This window comes from Phaethon aethereus, assembly GCF_964289735.1.
Source record: "Phaethon aethereus genome assembly, chromosome: 16".
Lineage (NCBI taxonomy): Eukaryota > Metazoa > Chordata > Aves > Phaethontiformes > Phaethontidae > Phaethon > Phaethon aethereus.
This window is the reverse complement of record NC_138592.1, coordinates 591,525-609,757: the sequence shown is the minus strand read 5'-3', so window position 1 is coordinate 609,757 and position 18,233 is coordinate 591,525. Positions and strand designations below refer to the sequence as shown.

At 45.4% G+C, this 18,233-nt stretch overlaps 1 protein-coding gene across 1 annotated transcript in view; it reads right to left on the bottom strand.

Annotated features, from left to right (window-relative positions):
- Positions 1-18,233, bottom strand: part of CTNNBL1 (catenin beta like 1) — a 55,692-nt gene that overhangs the window by 4,986 nt on the left and 32,473 nt on the right. Inside the window, exons 12-15 of the mRNA XM_082007319.1 lie at positions 9,021-9,118; positions 7,829-7,909; positions 1,262-1,399; positions 554-626 (exon numbers count right to left, since the gene is read on the bottom strand). Of these exons, the coding sequence (XP_081863445.1) occupies positions 554-626; positions 1,262-1,399; positions 7,829-7,909; positions 9,021-9,118 (390 nt within the window). The remainder of the gene's footprint in view (positions 1-553; positions 627-1,261; positions 1,400-7,828; positions 7,910-9,020; positions 9,119-18,233) is intronic.

Below are 18,233 nucleotides of genomic sequence, written 5' to 3'. Positions count from 1 at the left end.
TAAGCATTGCTCTAATTCAACATAAGCATTAAAAATAACAAGCAGTACTTTAAAACTGGTATTGCAAATCACAACAGCTACATTTTAAAGCTACAGAGGATACTTTAATGCTATAATCCATATTAATCTGACACTAAGAACAAGACAAATACACCACGGATACTAATATGGTGCAGATGGTAAAGTGCAGGGCCATGTTAATGAAAGATGAGACTCCACTCTTCTTCCCTCCAGCATGCACATACACTTCCCTTAAATATTTACTCTAGCATTAATGTCAGCAGTGAGTTCCAGCCAGTCTGTAGCTGATGGCAGCATGAAGTGAGGTGCTGTTCCATGGCAGCAGACAGCAGTGAGTGTCCCAACTCCAAGGTAAACATGCCTCTTATCAGGGTGATTCCAGTCCTGCCCAGATCTCAGAACACTACTCAGCTGCTGCTTGACGATGCTCATGAAGTCAAGGAGAATTACACATGAAGGCTCATCCTAGAACATGAGGACCAAGCTGTCCCTGCTGGAGATGAGACACATACATAGGAATATCCCAACTCACCCTTTAGGATGTGTCGAACAATTTTAATGGAGCTGCCTCTCATGTTCAGAATCTGATGGACTCTCTGACGAATCTGATTGGGGACAGGCAAGAGAAGAAAGTAACATCCAATACAACACAAAACCATGCACAATCCCTTTTCCTCCACTTTCTTTACGGGAAGAGCAGGAAACGCTGAGCACCACAAAACTCAACTCAGCCTTGCTAGTCCACAGTCTCGGAGCACGTACTCAGAAACACTCAGGAAGGCAGACAGCACAGGCACAAGTAACCACGTAGCATATTCACTAACCCCAAAGTATTCATGCCAGCAGAGATGCAGTATTCTGCACAGATGAAGAGAAGTCACCTCCTGTAGTCTGTGCCTTTGTGAGACCTCCTGAGAGAATGTCCCCTTCCCCTACTCTCTCAGTAGGGGCATAAATAGGGCCTTTCCATTTCAAACTGTGGCCTCACCCATGGCAGGTTGTATGAATTCAGTGACAACAATCGGCTTCTGTACCCACTAATGCCCTCCTAATTGCTGTAACTTGAAACTGTATGGACACGAGAGCAATAAGCAGGAGGCTCCCCCCCCCCCGCCCTCCCCCCCCAAAAGGAAATAAAGAGGACATTATTCAATGAGGCAGTATTTGCAAGGATTTAAGAGTCTTGTTTGTATCATGGATGGAAATGCAGGTGACCTGCCAACCTTGTGTATAGCTTTACCTGGGGAACGTTGGCATTACAGATCTCTGCCATGATGTAACAGATGAGCTGTAGAACAAAGAGACCGGCATCCAGGCGACGAAGATAGAATTCATCTTCCATATCATCGTCTATTATCTCTCCCCGACGCACCATGTCCTGTAAAGCAACACAAAGAAAACGTGTGATGACTGTCTCTCAAAGTACTTCCCATTAGTAGTGGAAAAATGTTGGTGGTATTTGCAGTTTCTTAGGAAACGCTTTGTTCCCCAAAATGTTAAGAGCCATACATTTCTCACCAAAGAAGTACTACTTTTAATAATTCATTTAAATTCACAAAACATTTCACTCAATTTTGAACAAGGTTCAGCCTTTGCTGGTTGTGAAGTGTGTCCATCTGCAAATTAAAATCTTAAATTAAATTTATAAATTACATTCCTAAATTGAGCGATTAGAGACTGTGAACATGGAACAAACCAGTGTAGCTATTATTTAGAAGTTCTTTCTCAAAATGGAATAAAAAACCTGCTCTTTTACTGGCCATTTGAGGGTGCTGTTAAGCAGTGCAGAACATGACTCCATCAGACTCAAAGCCCTATCAGACTTCCAATATTATCATCAATTGATGAATGAGAAAACAGGTCCAAAAATTCTGCACAAGTACAGCTTTACCATGCCCAGCGTTGCTCTTCCAGCTTTATTTGTTGGGGATACTGATGGGGACAAACCCCATCTGGGGTCTGTTAGCAGACCACTGGCTTCTGCGGGAATGCCAACGGTTCGTTCTTCCTCTGCACATACAGTGTTTCGCCAGCAACACCTGCCCAAAAGGAGGCCAAAGGCAGAAGGCAAGAGGCCATTCCATTTGCCTTGTTCAGGCAGAGCATCTTCTTCAAAACACTGCCAAAAGCAGCCCAGCAATAAGCTGAGAAAGGCTGGCCACGGCCACCAGCTGAACCTGCCATCCATTTTCATGGAGACTGACAGGCCAAAATAACTGATGTCATGTGTGACCTTTTGCATTTTGGGGTTTGTTTTTTGGTTTTGTTCTTAAATAAAGGAAGCAGCTTGTCAGACCTGCTAGCTTGCTGCAGCTTGTGTGATTTATTATGCAGCCGGCTGGCAGGTGGGCACACACCAGCGGAGCAATATTTTCTCATTAGAGCCATCACCAGCGAGAGCACCGTACCTGTAATGCTCAATGAGAAGTGCTTTCTCGGCATGCACACGCTCCAGGCAAACACACACAAGGTCACCAGCACCAAAGATGATGTAGACTACCGAATTTTCCTGTTTTGTCAAGCCAAGTCCTCACATCTAATTGCATATAGAGTTCTTTTAGGCACTAGAAGGAAAATCAACCCTGTGCACTTCTGACTAGAGAGAGTGCAATAGATGCTCGCCATACAGAAATCTGATTAAGTGGCTTAGAAGTATAACCGTTTGCCACTGCATCCCAAAGTGAGAGAGGAAAGCACAGGTAACGAAATACTTTTCCTTTCCTCCTAGAAATCAACTTGTTCTTTCACTGGCAAGCAAAAAACAATGCCTAGTTACCAATGCCATGAAGTCAACTGCTTTGGCTACACTCCAGGACGCTTTGGCATCAGATCCTGTAGACTCCAGCATTTGCACAACTGTAATTTTCTCCAGATTCTCAAAATCATGGGCACAGGCATGACTGGGCAAAACTTGCATACAAGCTCTCACCAGTGGAAAGAAAAATCCAATTTTGTGCAAGGAGTGACTTTCCTCACCCTACATCCGTGCCAAATTGCATGAATCTGATCAAATCAGGTCTCTAAAGCTAAGCAGTGTTGAGTCTGGCTATCAAGAGATCAGAATATTGACCGTAATAACCCCAAAACCCCATTCCAGAAAGACAAGGCACTCATTCCCAAAGCTACCGCTTACCCTCCTCACTGCACACAGGCTTACTGGCCACTCTTCTCAACAGTGCTAAATTCCCGAACAGAAAAACATCAACAGGCCAGGATTTTGAATCTCCAGAGCAGGAAACAAAGACCATGTCTGTTCTGTATTCTGATCCAAGCACAGTGATCACAGAAGCCGAATCCAGGCAACTGCTGTCATGATTACACAGAGAAGGTAGCAGTTATAAAAGCCCCTCTTGACAGAGAAGCAAGATTATTTTGTGCCAGTAAATTAAGCACACATGAATTAGAAGACAAGTACAGTTTTAAGGTGCCTTTTCACAGTCTTAAAAAAAAAAAAAACCAAAACCAAACCCACAACCACCCTTTAAATGCTAACCTGCCTCCCAGTACAGTACCAAATAGCCACCTTTCCACTTTGTCTTTCTTTCAAAGCTGTCAAGTCACTAACCTCCAAATGAGCACTCCGATGCCATTTCTAATCTGCCAACAATATGTACTGAGATGCCCCTTGCTGATGGGAGAAGACAGCAATAAGATGGGCTTTTGTGAAGCTAAAATGAGCTTCTCTCACACTAATGAGGCAGGACTGACAGGCCTCGAGGTGTCAAGTAGAGACTCGAAATCTAAAGATACAACGGATCTGCCAATGCTGTACAAAAGATCACATCTGCTCCACATAGTCACTGGAGTAGGGCCCAAAAGACTGTCTGCATCCTCCTCCTCCCTCACCTACCATTCACCTCCCCCTGCACAGACAGCAAGGCTGGGCTGAGCAGAAGGGATGGGCGCTGAAGAAAGAACACCCCCAGGATCCTGCTTTTACCTCCTCCCCGGGTGGGATAGCAAGGCCACTCCCGGTCATCAGAGATGAGAAGGCTCTGAATGGCCATGCACAAAACCAACTACCATACTTGTCTCCTACACCAAGTACCTATTCTCTCCCCTTTCTACTTTCTGTCTGTATTACTGGGGAGGGGCAAGTGATGCAAGCCACGCTCAGGAGGTGCTTTCAGACCACAGGCTAACAGCTAAACTCAAGGTCATGGCTAAGCCCTTGGTCAAAAAGGACGTGCAGGGGCTGACACTTGCAACAGGAGAGGAGCACGCAGGAGCCTCAGGTGAAGTCAGACCATCATAACAAGGACTGCCCAGGACCATCTGCTTTCAGCTCACAGCTGTGACAACGATTTCCTCAGGAGCCTCTTTCACATGCAGAGGCAGCAGGCAACGTGGTCTCTTCAGCAGACTGACCACCGCTTTCCCTGGAACATGGGACGGTTAGGAGGGAGCCCTAGGCAGGCATGGACTCTGCTGCAGCCGGGAGAGCAGGCAGGCACCCAGGTCACACCAAGGTGACCAAGCTCTCAGAACCACGCAAGAAACCATCGGAGCCCTCTGCTTGTGGGAAGGACTTTGTTCATTTCTGCCTTACAAGCAGAAACATGCTTGAATTTCTGTAAATTGAGCCACCAATCTGCAAGAGCTGAAAAGCACACTGCAATTGCTACAAAGCATACCATTGCTTCTGAGTCAGGGGAAACAGAGCAGCAGGTCCTGCAAAAGCATGAGCTCAGCTTCAGCAGCAAGAAACAGGAACCGTGTTAGGGCAGCCACAACATCTAAAGACCCACCAGTCTCAGCAAGAAAGTTCAAAGCTTACCTCAGCTTACTGGCCGTTTGCTGGAAAAGCTCGCAGTAGAGACAGCGCGCATTCCGCCACGCTCCAGAACGTGCATGCCCTCCCGTGAACACAGTCGCGTTCTTTTCACTTGCAGTAACACAGCCCCTGGCAGGACGCTATGTCCTGCCCTCGGTACAATTTGGTCTTTCTAAACCGAACTGAAATGTTGGGCTAATACAAATTCCTATTTCAGTTATCCCAATCTATGGACATTGCTCTCACACTAGGAGTTCCACCTCTCCCTTTCAAGGATGGAATGACTTAACTCTAGCACAATTAGCATGTAATTTGTAAGTCATTATAGTACGAAGTGTCTGGTGAGAATATTTTATCGAATAAACCTGCTGAGCATAATTTTCTGTGGAACTATAAAAATATTAAACTATCTCCTGTCTTTTTCTACCATCTTTAGAGATCACTGAGGCTATTGCTGCCACCTGTAATTATACCTCATTTTAGAGGGAGTTAAAAGCCATAAGATTTTGCACCATTTCCTACAGAAAGAATTAAGGAATTTGAGAGGGTGACAAGATATTTTCTAGTTTTCATTAACTAAAAACTCTGAAAAAAGGGCTAAGACAGCTATCAGGTGCTGGAGTCAAATGCTCACGTGGACTTTGCTCCTGGGTTTCACATGGCAATGAGGGTAACTACTAAGTGATCACATCTGATCACTTCTGAATAGATTCCACAGAAGCAAACAAGTGGGTAACACTGAGAAAGGACTCAGTGGACCTCATCGGTTTCATTGTGCAGATTAAGGGTGCAGTTTCATTATACTGTTCTTCCTCAAAACAGCTGGCTTCAGAAATTCCTCTCCTCTCTTCTACCCTCAACTATTCTCACATCTTCAATGCCACAGGCAGAGAGCCGGCCTATAAACCACATCACTAAAATAAGCCAAGCTAAAAGAAAGATAAAGGAAGAGAACTGCAAGAGCAGGAGCTGCTTATGCCAGCTGCACTGCTAAAGATAAAAGATCAGGTATGATACACTCAGTCATTCCTTGTACAATCAGGTTTTCATTTCTTGTAATGCAAGACTTACACCAGGATACCCTGCCCATCAGACTTGGATCTTGCTCTCATCAGTATAGGCTGAACCTGTAAAATCTCATCAGGTATCATTTTTCTTCGGGGCAGGAAGAAAGGTGAGGATCTGTATTCCAGATTTTTGGGATACTGTGTCCTCTACTGTAAGAGGAAGCTCAAAAGCCCTCAAGTGACATAGCACAGTTTCTGAAAGACCAAGTGTTCATACCATTCACTTCAATGATTCATGTGCCACAACTAGAAACATTGAAGTGCTCCATAAATCCTGTCACAAACAGACAATGCCAGTTTTGATGGGCAGAATGATGGCTTTTGCCTGCTTCTGCATTGGGAAACTGCTTGAGCTACTTCAGATCTCAGGAGATGGTTTCCCACTGACCATTTGTGGACGCTACAAAACAAAGCAAATGATAACTCCAAGAGTCTTCCAAGCCAGGAATGAATCTCAACATCTTATTTCATACACATTGTTCCCAATATATTGCACATATGAGGTGCTTCTGCCAGATCCTATTATTAGCTCTAATAGGAATGAAGAATTGAGATCCATTTATTCTAGCTGTTCCAGCCTACAGAGCCTTGCAGTGGGGCAAAAGCACAGTGGCCTTCTGGATACAGGAGGAAAACCTGAAGTTCTTTGGTTTCTCTTCTCTTGTGCATCAGTAGACATGAATGAGTTAATATTATTCATTAAAGAGCTTCTACACAAGCTTCTTTACACTCAAATTCCCTTCACTCCTGCTTTGTGCTGGCTGTTTGCTACAGGTGTTAACATTTGCAGACTGCTTCAGGATCTTTTTGGATAAAGAGCACATACACTAGCTCTGCGTGTTGCATTTAAGGGCTCTATATAGCAGCTGCCGATACACCGCAAGACTTCAGCCAGAAAAAGCCATTCTGTTTTTTTGAGTTCTAAAACCCACACACCAATACCGAAATGTAAAGAATAAATAATTTCTTGCTCTGTTCCAAGGAGGATGAATGGAGCGTGGAGGGATAGCAGGAAAGGTTAAAGGCTGTTTTTCTTCAGGCCACCGTTCATTTGTGAAGCTGCAGCTGCCCATATGGAGCCTGAATGCTGGCAGCAAAAGCAATTCCATTCATCACTCACCCCCGTGCCTTTCTGAGCAGCAGCAGCACTGCTGAGCTCCGATGCCCTCGGAATGTTTGCCAGTGCCCAAAGGAGCGGCCTTGGCCGTGGGCAGACAGCTGTTTGTCAGAGCCTGGTGGGAGGCTGCAGCCCATGGCACGCTGAGCTCGCCCGCGTGCAGGGACAGCGGCTGCAGTGATTACTCTCCGTCAGTGCTAATCAATCTTACACCCTCTTCAGTGCTGATACAGATAATCTTGTGGGAAGCTGGCCAAGCTCGCTAACAGCTCTGCAAGCTGCTTCCTGACTCCAACAGCTCGTTCTCTTTCAAAAAGTCTGTTCTGGCTTCAGTTCCAAGAAAGTACTGTGTGGGTACCAAGGCTTGTGTCGTTCAAAACGATTCACTGCTGGTGTGCAGAACACACTAGACTTTGGCTGCTGCATCATCTAACTAATCAAAATAGGCGCTTTCTCGCAGCGGATCAGAACTCTAAAGACGAGGGTAGGAGGCCACACACATTATCATGTAATTGTCTCTCTGCATTTCACTTACTCTCCATCTGCCAAACCAAGCAAGACTGCAGCCAAGTAAAAGTGAAGGCAAATTGAAACACAGACTTAGGTCCTCCTAGTAAAATTCACTCTAAGAAAAGGCCAGAAGCACTTGCTGTACAGCAGCTCTCAGCCCATTTTATCTGAGGTTAACTGGAAGCTGGAGAGCAGGGCAACAAGAATTAAGAGGTAACAGCACAGGCGTGAGGGCACGGCTCAGAAGAGTAACCTGGCTGAGCCAGAAGTTATGCGCAGATGACATGTGTGTGCAGAGGTATTGTAGATATGAACTGGCAAAATTTAAGCAATACATACATGTTTCTCTCCATCGATCTTCTTATCAGCTGCCTGCATTGCATCCAGGTACTTAAAATACAATTCCATCAGCCTATCAACCTACAAGGGCAGAAGAGAGAGACCTAAGCAAGAAAAAAGAACAATGCAATCACCTTTAATCCTTCATGCTATGTTGTTTTCTTCCCAGCTGCAGTCTTCACAAAGTAACAGGCAATTCTGTCACTCACAGGAAGGAATACATTACAGAAGGATGGTACAAGTGTTGGTCGGATGAGCATGCTGAGTCTGCAGGCATTTGAACGTAATCCCATATCACAATATGGTCTCATCAGCTCCAGATAAAAGGCAGCAAATAGACACGTGTCCCTAGCTCGCTCGCTCTCCTGTGCTGTGGTTCTCCAGTTCTCCTGGTTTCTTCAACAGACCTTTCTGCCTATGCTCTATGCAGCCAAGCTTATTTTACATGTACCAGACCATGTTATGGCTCTCCTGCTCTCCTCTGAACTGTATTAGGCAACTGAAAGTCTATCTAGTAATGGGAAATTTCCTGCAATTGGTAGAACAGGTTATGAAAAACACCCTTTAAGACACAGTAATGAGGAGTATTAAGGAACCAGTATTTCCCCAGTGGCAGAATTTACAAATTCCTTGGGAATTACTGGTTTGCAAAAGCTCCTGTTTCTGTTCCGCAGCTGTTTGATCTATCCACCACCATGTAAATATTTTGGAAAGAATTTCCCAGAGTAAACACCACTAAAGTGACACATTCTAAGAGAGGAATGGGGGATGTTAAATGTGTATTATAGCAGTTCCTAAACTGTCTGCAAAAGAGCTCCACTAGAAAAACTGGCACCGTACCACACTGCCCTGGTCTCACAGGGCCAGCACAATGTAACACCACACAACATGTGTTATGTGATCAGGCTTCAGCAGAGACACGCAGGACTGAGAATCGCTACTACCCTGTGCAAGAGCACTGGAAAACAAGAGCACATATGATGTGGGAGGCCAAGCACTACGGGCATTTCCAGCTCTCCAGTTTGTAGATAACAACATGAATGAGAGAACGATGGCCTGTGAGAGTACAAGTCTACAGGCAGGTACAACAACAGCTATTCAGTACCTCAGTGAGGTACACAGGCACCCTGCCGTTGCAAGTATCCTCCCAGCCTGGTAGCCCAGAGACTGCAGACACATATTCAGCACCCACCTTCTCACTGTCATTCTCTGTGAATTTATTCAGTAACCGTGTCCTCTGCTGCCCTCTCAGGTTTCGCAGAAGGGAGGCCAGGATGGAACAGACATGTTCTGGAGATACAAAATGAAAATTGTATGCTGAAACCAGGAACAGAAGCTTATTTTCTCTGTAACATGCCATTAAATTTACTACTAGCACTCCCACGTGTAGCCACTCATAAGCGGAACCCTGGTTCCTTCCCATCACCGGTGAGGGGAGGCAGAGCGGCGGCGAGAGCAGCAAGCCATGTTTGCAGGGAGCACAGGCAGCTCCTCACGCCTCACAGCCCAGCTGGTGAGGTCTCCTCTGGCTCTGCTGCGCTACTCCTGCTACACCGATCCTGCTTTTCCTCGGTGACCTGAAAAAAGCGCCTTACATAAAGCACACATTCTGCTGCAGCTTACCTGCCCAGCCTGGCGTGCCTGCCTAGCAGCAACGCGCTCTTTTTGGCACCCTCCATCACAGCTAAAGGTGCAGCACGCTGCCTTCTCCCTCAGGGCTAAAAGGAATCCTGGCCAAAGCAGACAGTGTCACTCAAATGACCCTTAGGTTACCAAAGAGGAGACAGTTATTGAAACAGGAGAGCTTGAGAAAGGAGTAACCATGCCAGCATGCAGCTCCTGCAGAGACTTAACTGGTATTAGCTAGAAGAAAAAAATCCTCAGACAAACCACTTTTACTTACAGAAAATGCCATGGACTGAATATGAATGTGCCACGACAAACCAGAAATGACCAAATAAACGCGCTCTGCGGTCTCCTGAGTTGCGCTTGGGGGTCATATTTTAGAGCATAAACCTTGGAGCCCAGTAAAAAGTCAACCCTGCTAGCACCCAGAAGACAACATCTGTGTTCATATCCAACCACAGCTTCACTCTGGAAGGTGTCTGAACCAAGTGCCTCGAACCCACAACAGCACTGCACTCCTCCTGAGGAGCAGGATCGAGCTCTGAGGAGTTCTGCCAGAACACGGACATCCCTCAGCAGGGGACCACGCGGCATCACTGCTTCTGTGCCTCACACCCCTTTGAGAAGCTCCTCGCGAGCACCAGCGCGGCACACTGCCTCACCGCAGCCAGCTGCTGCAAAGCACCGGGTTCAAGTGGCATTCAGAAACAGCGTTCCAGAACGGGGCCTTGAGCTCTTTGCGCCTCTGAGGGACAGAAAGCAACGTGACCTCCTCCAAAAGCACACTTTCTTCGGGTGCTTTATGCTTCTTTAATCACTAATATTTGGCTGTACCAGACTTCAGTGAAGTACCAAAGCAAGTGCTTCTCTGTATCCTTGTTTCTTCAGAAGGATTCACCGGTTTTTATGTGCAATTTATATACAATACACAAACAAAAATCGTACTAGGTTTGAAACATTTTGAGTCAAGCTCGCATTACAAGTCTCATGCTCCGGCTCTTTCTCATTTTGCCCATGAACACTCTCCAGGGTGGAGGAACCGCCTCACCCTTGGGATCCAGTGCGAGGCAAGGGAGGGAGCCCAGGGCAGGCATCCGCCTTCCTTTTCTTGTGAAAGGGAAGCAGAGCGGCCACGCACCGCACTTCTGTGCCCCCGGTATCACAGGAGATGCAGAGATGCAAATCATTTGCAAAATGTATGCCAACACCAGAAATTACGTTGGCAATATCAAAGGGTATATGGTTTTAATATGGGGAAATAAAACCCAGCACAAAGGCGCAAAGCAAACGAGAGAGGCACAAGCTTCCCTCCCTTGCCAAATCATTTGGTATTGCTTCCTGCCTACAGGTCTGCATTAAGCACAGACCTCATGTTTTAGATATCTCCGTATAGTCAAAACTGTAACTTCTCCAAGATGTCCTCACTTTAATCTTGCTAATTAAGACTGATGGACAATAATGGCCATAAACATTTCCTCTCCCACAGTGGTGGGGAGAGGAGAAGGGGTGTCAAGATTTGTTCTTTTCAGAGAGGAAAATGCAACGTGCCGAGAAAAGGGATCATCATCTCGTTGCCGTCAAACCATTTTAACATGCATTTCCACAGCGCTGCCTAGCCGGGAGCCACGAGAAGCCTTGATCGATTGCACCAGCGTACAAAGAACAAGCGACACCGACGTGTTTGCAGGGAGCTTCTGCACTAGCTGCCAGTTCACGCTTCCGTGGCACGGCGAAGTCACGCAGGCTGCTTGTCCACGCTGTGCCTGCCCTCTGCAGCGCAGATTATCTGCATACAACGTAAGGGCAGCAAACAGAAGAGGCTGTGCACACGCAGGCACGCACCCCGTTTCATTAGCTACTTATAAATGTAGCTTCCTTAGAAACAGATTTCTGCCTGAGGTGGTGTCAATTTTTCACGTACCAAAGAGACTGGGAGAGCTGCTGGCAGGAGGAGCAGGGGAGATAACAGGTTTATCGGGTGGCCGGCACCGTGCGGCTGCTCTGTCATTCCGACAGGATAACACGGGGGTGAAGGATGGCTCTGGGTACATCGGTGCACGCTCTCACTTCAAAGAAACAGTTATTCCACAAAAAGCGACACCAAATTAAGTGTCTACACTAAAAATACTGTAAAAGCCTCCAAAGTCCTTGCAAGATCCTATTTTCCTAAGGTGAAAAAAAATACAACAAAATGAAGACTTTTTTTTTTTTAAATACATCCCAACAGATGCTCTGCTGTATTAGAAAGAAGCCAGCGTTCTGTATTTCACACTATTTTTTCCCAAACCTTCTTTTTTTGGAAGGGTTTAGAAGTGTTGACACCGTATTTTAGTAGTAATATTCTCACCAATGATATATCTTCATTGCTTTTTTTCAATACCCCTTTACTAGGAAATGTATTTTAGCCATCATTTTTGCTTTGGTGCTCATATGTAGGTATTTATCCATTTTATCAGTAAAAGTCTTTAAAAATTCTGAGAAGTCTAAAGAAGCTGACACAGTTTTTTTTTAAGAATGAGATTATTCTTTAAATTTATCACTCCAGAAAATCCAGCAAATATTTAGTTGCCTGGTCAAGATGTTAAAAAAAAAATATCATATGGAAATATTTCTGAACTATCTAAATCTTTTATTTTTAAATCAATTTCCTGAAAAAAGTGCACTAGTGTGTTTCATATTCCCCCCCCAAAAGTCACAGTTATGCCGTAATGCCACTCCTGGCCTAATAAACATCAACACCCATGTGCAAAGACACCAGCCAAAATCAGGACAAACCTTGGGGTAAGTGGCTGAATCCATTACTCAGTGGATTAAAGCACTTACACAAGCAATCAGAAGCGAGAGGTGCGAACCTGGGAGGGAACGTTTCTGTGGACATGAGGGTCTCACCATTTGCCCCTGAACTGCACCAATATCTCTCTCTCGTGCGCAAAAATTTTAAAGTCCGTAATCACAATATTTGCTCTGGGTTGGATCTTTTTTGGACATTTATAAGTAGCTGGTGCTGTCCTGAGTCCTCAGAAAGCAAAACCTGCAGCTGCTCAGCTTTGATCTCGGCTGACAGACAGAGGCCACAAGCTGCACATCGCCCTCGGGCGATGCCTCGGGCAGCCTGCCTGCCTCCGAATATTTTGGGAACTTCTCAACAATCGTGCCAACGCTCAGCCGAAGTCCACATCACCTGCACAAAAAGCATCGCTTTCAGGGAGGGCAACAGACAAGGACAGAGGCAGAAGTTGCTGCCTAGCCCCCGTTTCTAAGAACAATTAAATATGTTTCCTTTGAAAAGCAAACACCAAAACGAGCAACGCTCAGCACCACCAAAGATTCCTTTAAAGGAACAGTGGTTATCAGCTGGCAGCTAGAACAACCTTTTTCATATAAACATCCCAATATCTCACAAATTCATGGATATGGGAGGACAGAGGCTTCTTTCTTGCGAGCAGGTAACGCTGTTTTCCGCCCCGTCGGCCGGTTCACCTGCCCGTACCACTACTCTCCAGGACACCGATGCTGCGGTGCACCGCGCCTGCCACATCCCCGGTTCTAGGCAGGGCACGTCGCACGTGCTCACCCAGCTGCACCAGAGTCCTGCTTCGGTCAGGATCACCTCTTCCCTCTCCAGACAGGCACAAAGGCTTCAGAATGCAAGCAGTGTTTAAAACACCCTAATTAGATCGATCTTGACTTCAGCTGCAGCGTGTTGGAATACCGATTAATCCATTCCATGGCTGGCACTGGCAGCTGCAACAGCAGGAGGTCCTGTCAAATCAAGCCGTAACATTACGCTCCTCTGCCTTTATTATACACCCCCCCCTTTTTTTTAACATTTCATTATAACGGACATCTGCCTCGCAGAGGAGGAAGCTCAAGCATGCTCCCCTGCAATACTGACGCAGAGGAGGCAAGCATTCTCCGGGAGGAAGGGGAAGGTGTGTGCTTTTGGGTGCAGGGGCCAGCAGCATTAGGTGGTCGGGCAGGGGATTCTGGGGAACCCAGAGAACGCATTGAAGAGCTTTCCGTCTTGTGAGAACTCCTAAGATACAGTGTGGTTTCTAACTAGGAGCAGGAAAGTACCAAGAAAAAAAACAAACCAGGCACCTCTTTCAGAAACTTCCTCCCTTCCTACAGACGGAACTCTGTGGCTTCATGGCCGTTTGTTGGGAAACCTGGACGAAGCCCTGGCACATCCTAAGGACCAGCAGCTCCCCAGCTCCAGGAGGGAGGACGCTCACACCGAGGCCACACTGCCAAAACACTCGGGGACCAGGCGTGCGGCCGACCCAGCCTGAATCCACAGCAGAAGAGGAGTGCCGAGAGGCGACTTCTGGAGTTTTCCTCTGCACAGCTTTCAGATGCACGTGAAATGCGTTCGGATGCAGGTTTTGCAATGCAGTTTGTAAAGGCACAGAAGACTGACGGCTCCTGCACTCCGCGAGTGGTTTGGTTCATTACAGGATTACAGGTGGAACCAGGGACAAGCTATTATATTATTATTATTAGATGCTGTGGCATCCAATAACCTGACCTGTTTTCACCTGCATTAACACTGCCTTTTAAAAGAGTAATCCACTCAAGCATCACAGTGTTTTGCCAAGAAAAATCTTACCTTAAAATACTGACAACAGTAAGAAATACTAATTTTAGTGATGGCTAAAGCGGGGCCTGGAAAGGCCAAAAAAGCTCCACACACAATGTCGCTGGTGAACTGAAATCCAACTATCGTGCTGAATATAAAACAAAATCCTTTCTATCAACTAAGAAAGTTTATTTTTGTGATGTTCTTGTAACAGAGAATGATAACTTTAATTGAGATAAATTTAACTCTGTACTCAGCATCATGGCTCATTCAAGTAACAGATTCCTGTCGCATTCTAGCGGGTTGATGGTAAAATAACAAATTGGCATAATAAAGTTCTGTTTAAACAGACTGATGCCTTCCCTAGGTATTCACTTCAGAAGACCACTGAATGAAAAATCTTTTCTGATGGCTGGCAGAGGGTGTTCAGATAATAAAGATAACTCTTTATCAGGCCTTTTTCTGTTGCTGCCTTTTCACTTTTCCATGCCCAGGGAACTTAGTTCTGTAGCAGGTATTCATTCCAAGGGCCTTGCTGCCTTTCAGGGTATGTTACAAAGGAGTAAGAGCGTATTTACTAAGAAACGGGTCTTGCTGTTGTTTTTTAAAGGAAGCATATAGCTGAGTATCTCCAAAAGAGGCTTCCTTACTGTTATGCAGCAAACAGGCGAAAAACCACAGCGACAGGAATTCGCATTTGGAAATTGGCTGAATTATTCTCAGGTTATCAAATTAAGCGTTCCTAAATAAAACTGACATCTAAGTCAAGAAAAGGCATTTAAATGAAGACAAATTGAACAAACATCCTTTTATAGTTCATTAGACTCTCCAAGTCAGCAAAATTAGTCTGCAAATAACTGTCCTGAGAAAGAGCAGGAGAATATACAGCCTATCAAGCAAGTTATGAATGCTTCACTACAGACTCTCCAATTCAGAAGGAATTTCTGTTTTCTCCATTTCTAGGTGACTGATATTTACAGTTATCACCCAACGCTTCGATTCAACTGTTGCTGTGCGAAGTCCAATACCAAGAGACCTTGCACCCTTACGGACAGCAAAGATAAGCTGACCTTGGGCTCTGTGGCAGAGGAGTTTCCAGAACGCAGACACTCATGCAGCATCCCCCGCATTTCAAAATTCGCAACGCAGAAGCATTATTTCAAACCGTACCCTGTATTTATGCCAAGAACCACCCAGAGCCAAACTGCGGTTCATTCCCTGCAATCACACACACTAGACACTTGCATCGCTGCCCTTCCAGCTCAGTTCCACCGAAGCCACGAGGCAGCCGGCTCCCCTCAGGGTGCCCCATCAGAACGCAGAACCCCTATAACATGGCAGATCTCACCATTTTATATGTATAAGGTAGCCCCCAGTCTCAGACTGACCAAGAGCACATTTTCCCCACAACTTGGCCCTTAGCTTTCTATCAATGCCCACTATGGGTGGGCTATATCACACTACCACGTGTTACTTACTTACCATATAGGTAAGAGACAACAAAAGGCTACAGCCAAGCTGTGCTGTATCGTACCTTGCACATGGTGCTCAGTCACTGACCTGACGCCCGTTCTGGATGACAGTCCTAGAAGGATCACAATCCTTAATCGAGAAGGTTACAGGGAGCAGTCAGTCACAAAAACAAATACCCAGCAGGAGTTAAATGCATTTCTGCAGTAATACGTGTCATTAATTCTCCATTCAACAAACTCACAACAAAACCCTATCCAAGACACAGTACTTTCCGCAAGGATGGGCTATTTCTCTTTACGGCTGGGCAACCCGGCTGGATACTCACAAGTATCTTGAGCCCACAGACACAGGAAACCTCTAAGCCATTTCTGTCTTCAACTGCAAAATATTTCTGGTTTGAGTTGCTTCACTGCCTCAGAAGAAGGGAAATTGCTTCAAATGAGATTTTTCTCACAAACTTAATACTCTCAGAAGTATATCATGATCTGTACAGATCAGAGTCAGGCAAAATTCAAGTGTAGATAACGTGTAGTCAGTTAGATACCACCAGCCAAATCTTCAGGCTCAGATCATCCATAAAGATGGCTAAGAAATTTTGCCTTTCTGTTTTCCTAATTACACAGTGTATGTAAAGCATAAATATGTGCAGTTTGGATTTAAATTGTTCACAGACTCCCTAGAGTAAAATAATTTTTAAACACTGACTGTTTAAAAGGTAGATAACCAGCACTGGTACCTTTATGCTAGCTTTTAAAAAAAGGAGAAATACATTACAGAAAAGTTATTTTTATCAAATTTGATTTGGATTATAAATTTCTGTAATAAATAAATGCTCTCCAAGTCAGTCACAGTAAGATTTTTTTTTTCCACCAGGGTATTTATTATTTTGTCACGTTCAAACATCACCTTCAAGACAATAAAATAAACAGTATTTTATAGACTATCTCTTATGTAAAAAGCAACACTACTATAAAATAAAGACAAGGGGAGTATTTTCCTACCACCACCCGACATGTACGGAAGATTTTGTGCTCTAAAGATGGAGCATCGGATGCCCAAGAAGGGTATCTCCGCAGCGAACTACAGCTAAAGCACCCCCGAGCCCCAGCGGCCGCTGGCACCCGCAGCCATGCTGGTCCCTGTGGCCACGCTGGCACCTGCAGCCGCAGACAAAGGTGCCCAGGACAGGCGCAGGCGGCAGAGTCCCAGCGGACAAACGCTTCTGGCAGAGCTGTTTGGTGCCTCACCCAGTGCTGAAGCATTTTAACAGGGTTGTCCTCTAAGCAGTTGTAATTAGGCTCCAGGGTTAATAGCCCATTAAGAATTTCCTATTTCGCAGCATAACCACAAGTGTCTGTCCCGACGCAGTATCAGTGGCATTACAGTGAATGCATTCACAGCGCAGTTCCTTAGAACTGCTTTTAATACATACTGATGCCTCTGCTACAAAGCCATTCTAGTTAATCCTTTAAAGGACTGTGTTCCCCCATTTGACATATACATGAACGTTCTCCTAGCAGAAGAGGATCATTCTAATTAATTTTTTTTTTAATAGTTTGAACACAGGATAAAGTTTTTACAAGAAAAGATGACAAAAGAAGACCGAATACTAGCATCCTTTTCGATACATAAACAGAGAGATGTGCAGAAAGAAGCCTGTTCCTAGGATCAATGCAGCACAGAGGGCATCGATTCTCACTCACGAGAGACCAGCACCGTCTCCTTTAAAACCAGCAGGCACCAAGGAGCCTTTGCAGTATTCCTGTGCAGCCCGGGGCTCACAGGAGCCGACCATCAAGCAGCAGTGCCCCCGAGCACCGAGTAATTACTGTATTGCTGGTGCAACATTTGGCGAAGTAAAAACATATACTATGCTGCTTTATACACGTGTCAGGACAATGGCTGTGACAAGCTCCAAGGGAACCCTGTTAAACATCTCAATTAACTCCCATCGTTAGAAATTCAGTAACTCACCTGCCCAGTGATGCAAAACGAAGAAAATTGGACTTACTACCACAACGTTTTAGGAGAGTTTATTTTAATAAGACCAATTTCTGGACTCATCTTAATGTCCTCCATTTCTTGTGACTATTAATGAGATGGAGGTATGATACGAAGACTTTCTGCACGGATCGCTCCATTTTCCTAGGGGCAGATTTGCTTTTTTCCCCATCACAAAAATAGTTAGGAACTGACCCCTTTAGGGCTTTCCAGACTGCTACTTAATCCTCACAGTAGCCAAGAGTGCACACAGATGTCATCTGCAGTCTCAAGACGAAGCAGATGAGACAGAGATTAACTCACTTTTCCAGACTGAAAAATTAAGTCAATGACATGAGCCACAGACCCAGACACCTCTACTCAAAAGCTCATATTCTAACTTGAGCTTTCTCTCAGTAAGAAGAATTAAACCGCCTTATTTTCATACCGCAAATGAAGATTTCAAAACATCCCCTAAATCCATCACCTAAGCACAACTCCACTCTCTGCAATTTTATTACATAGACCCCAGAACACATGACAGCATTTCTTGCTCACCATTATCTACCCAAGACAAGCAACACAATACAAGACAGATAAGGCTGCCAGAACTGGTGGCCTGTGTGTGAATCGCTCCTATGGCTGGTGCTGGGCTGCAGGTATGCCCCTTCTCTCCACCCATACTAGGAAAGCAGCCACCGCGACACGTGCACGCGCAGCCCACGGCGCTGCCAATTCCGGCTTCGA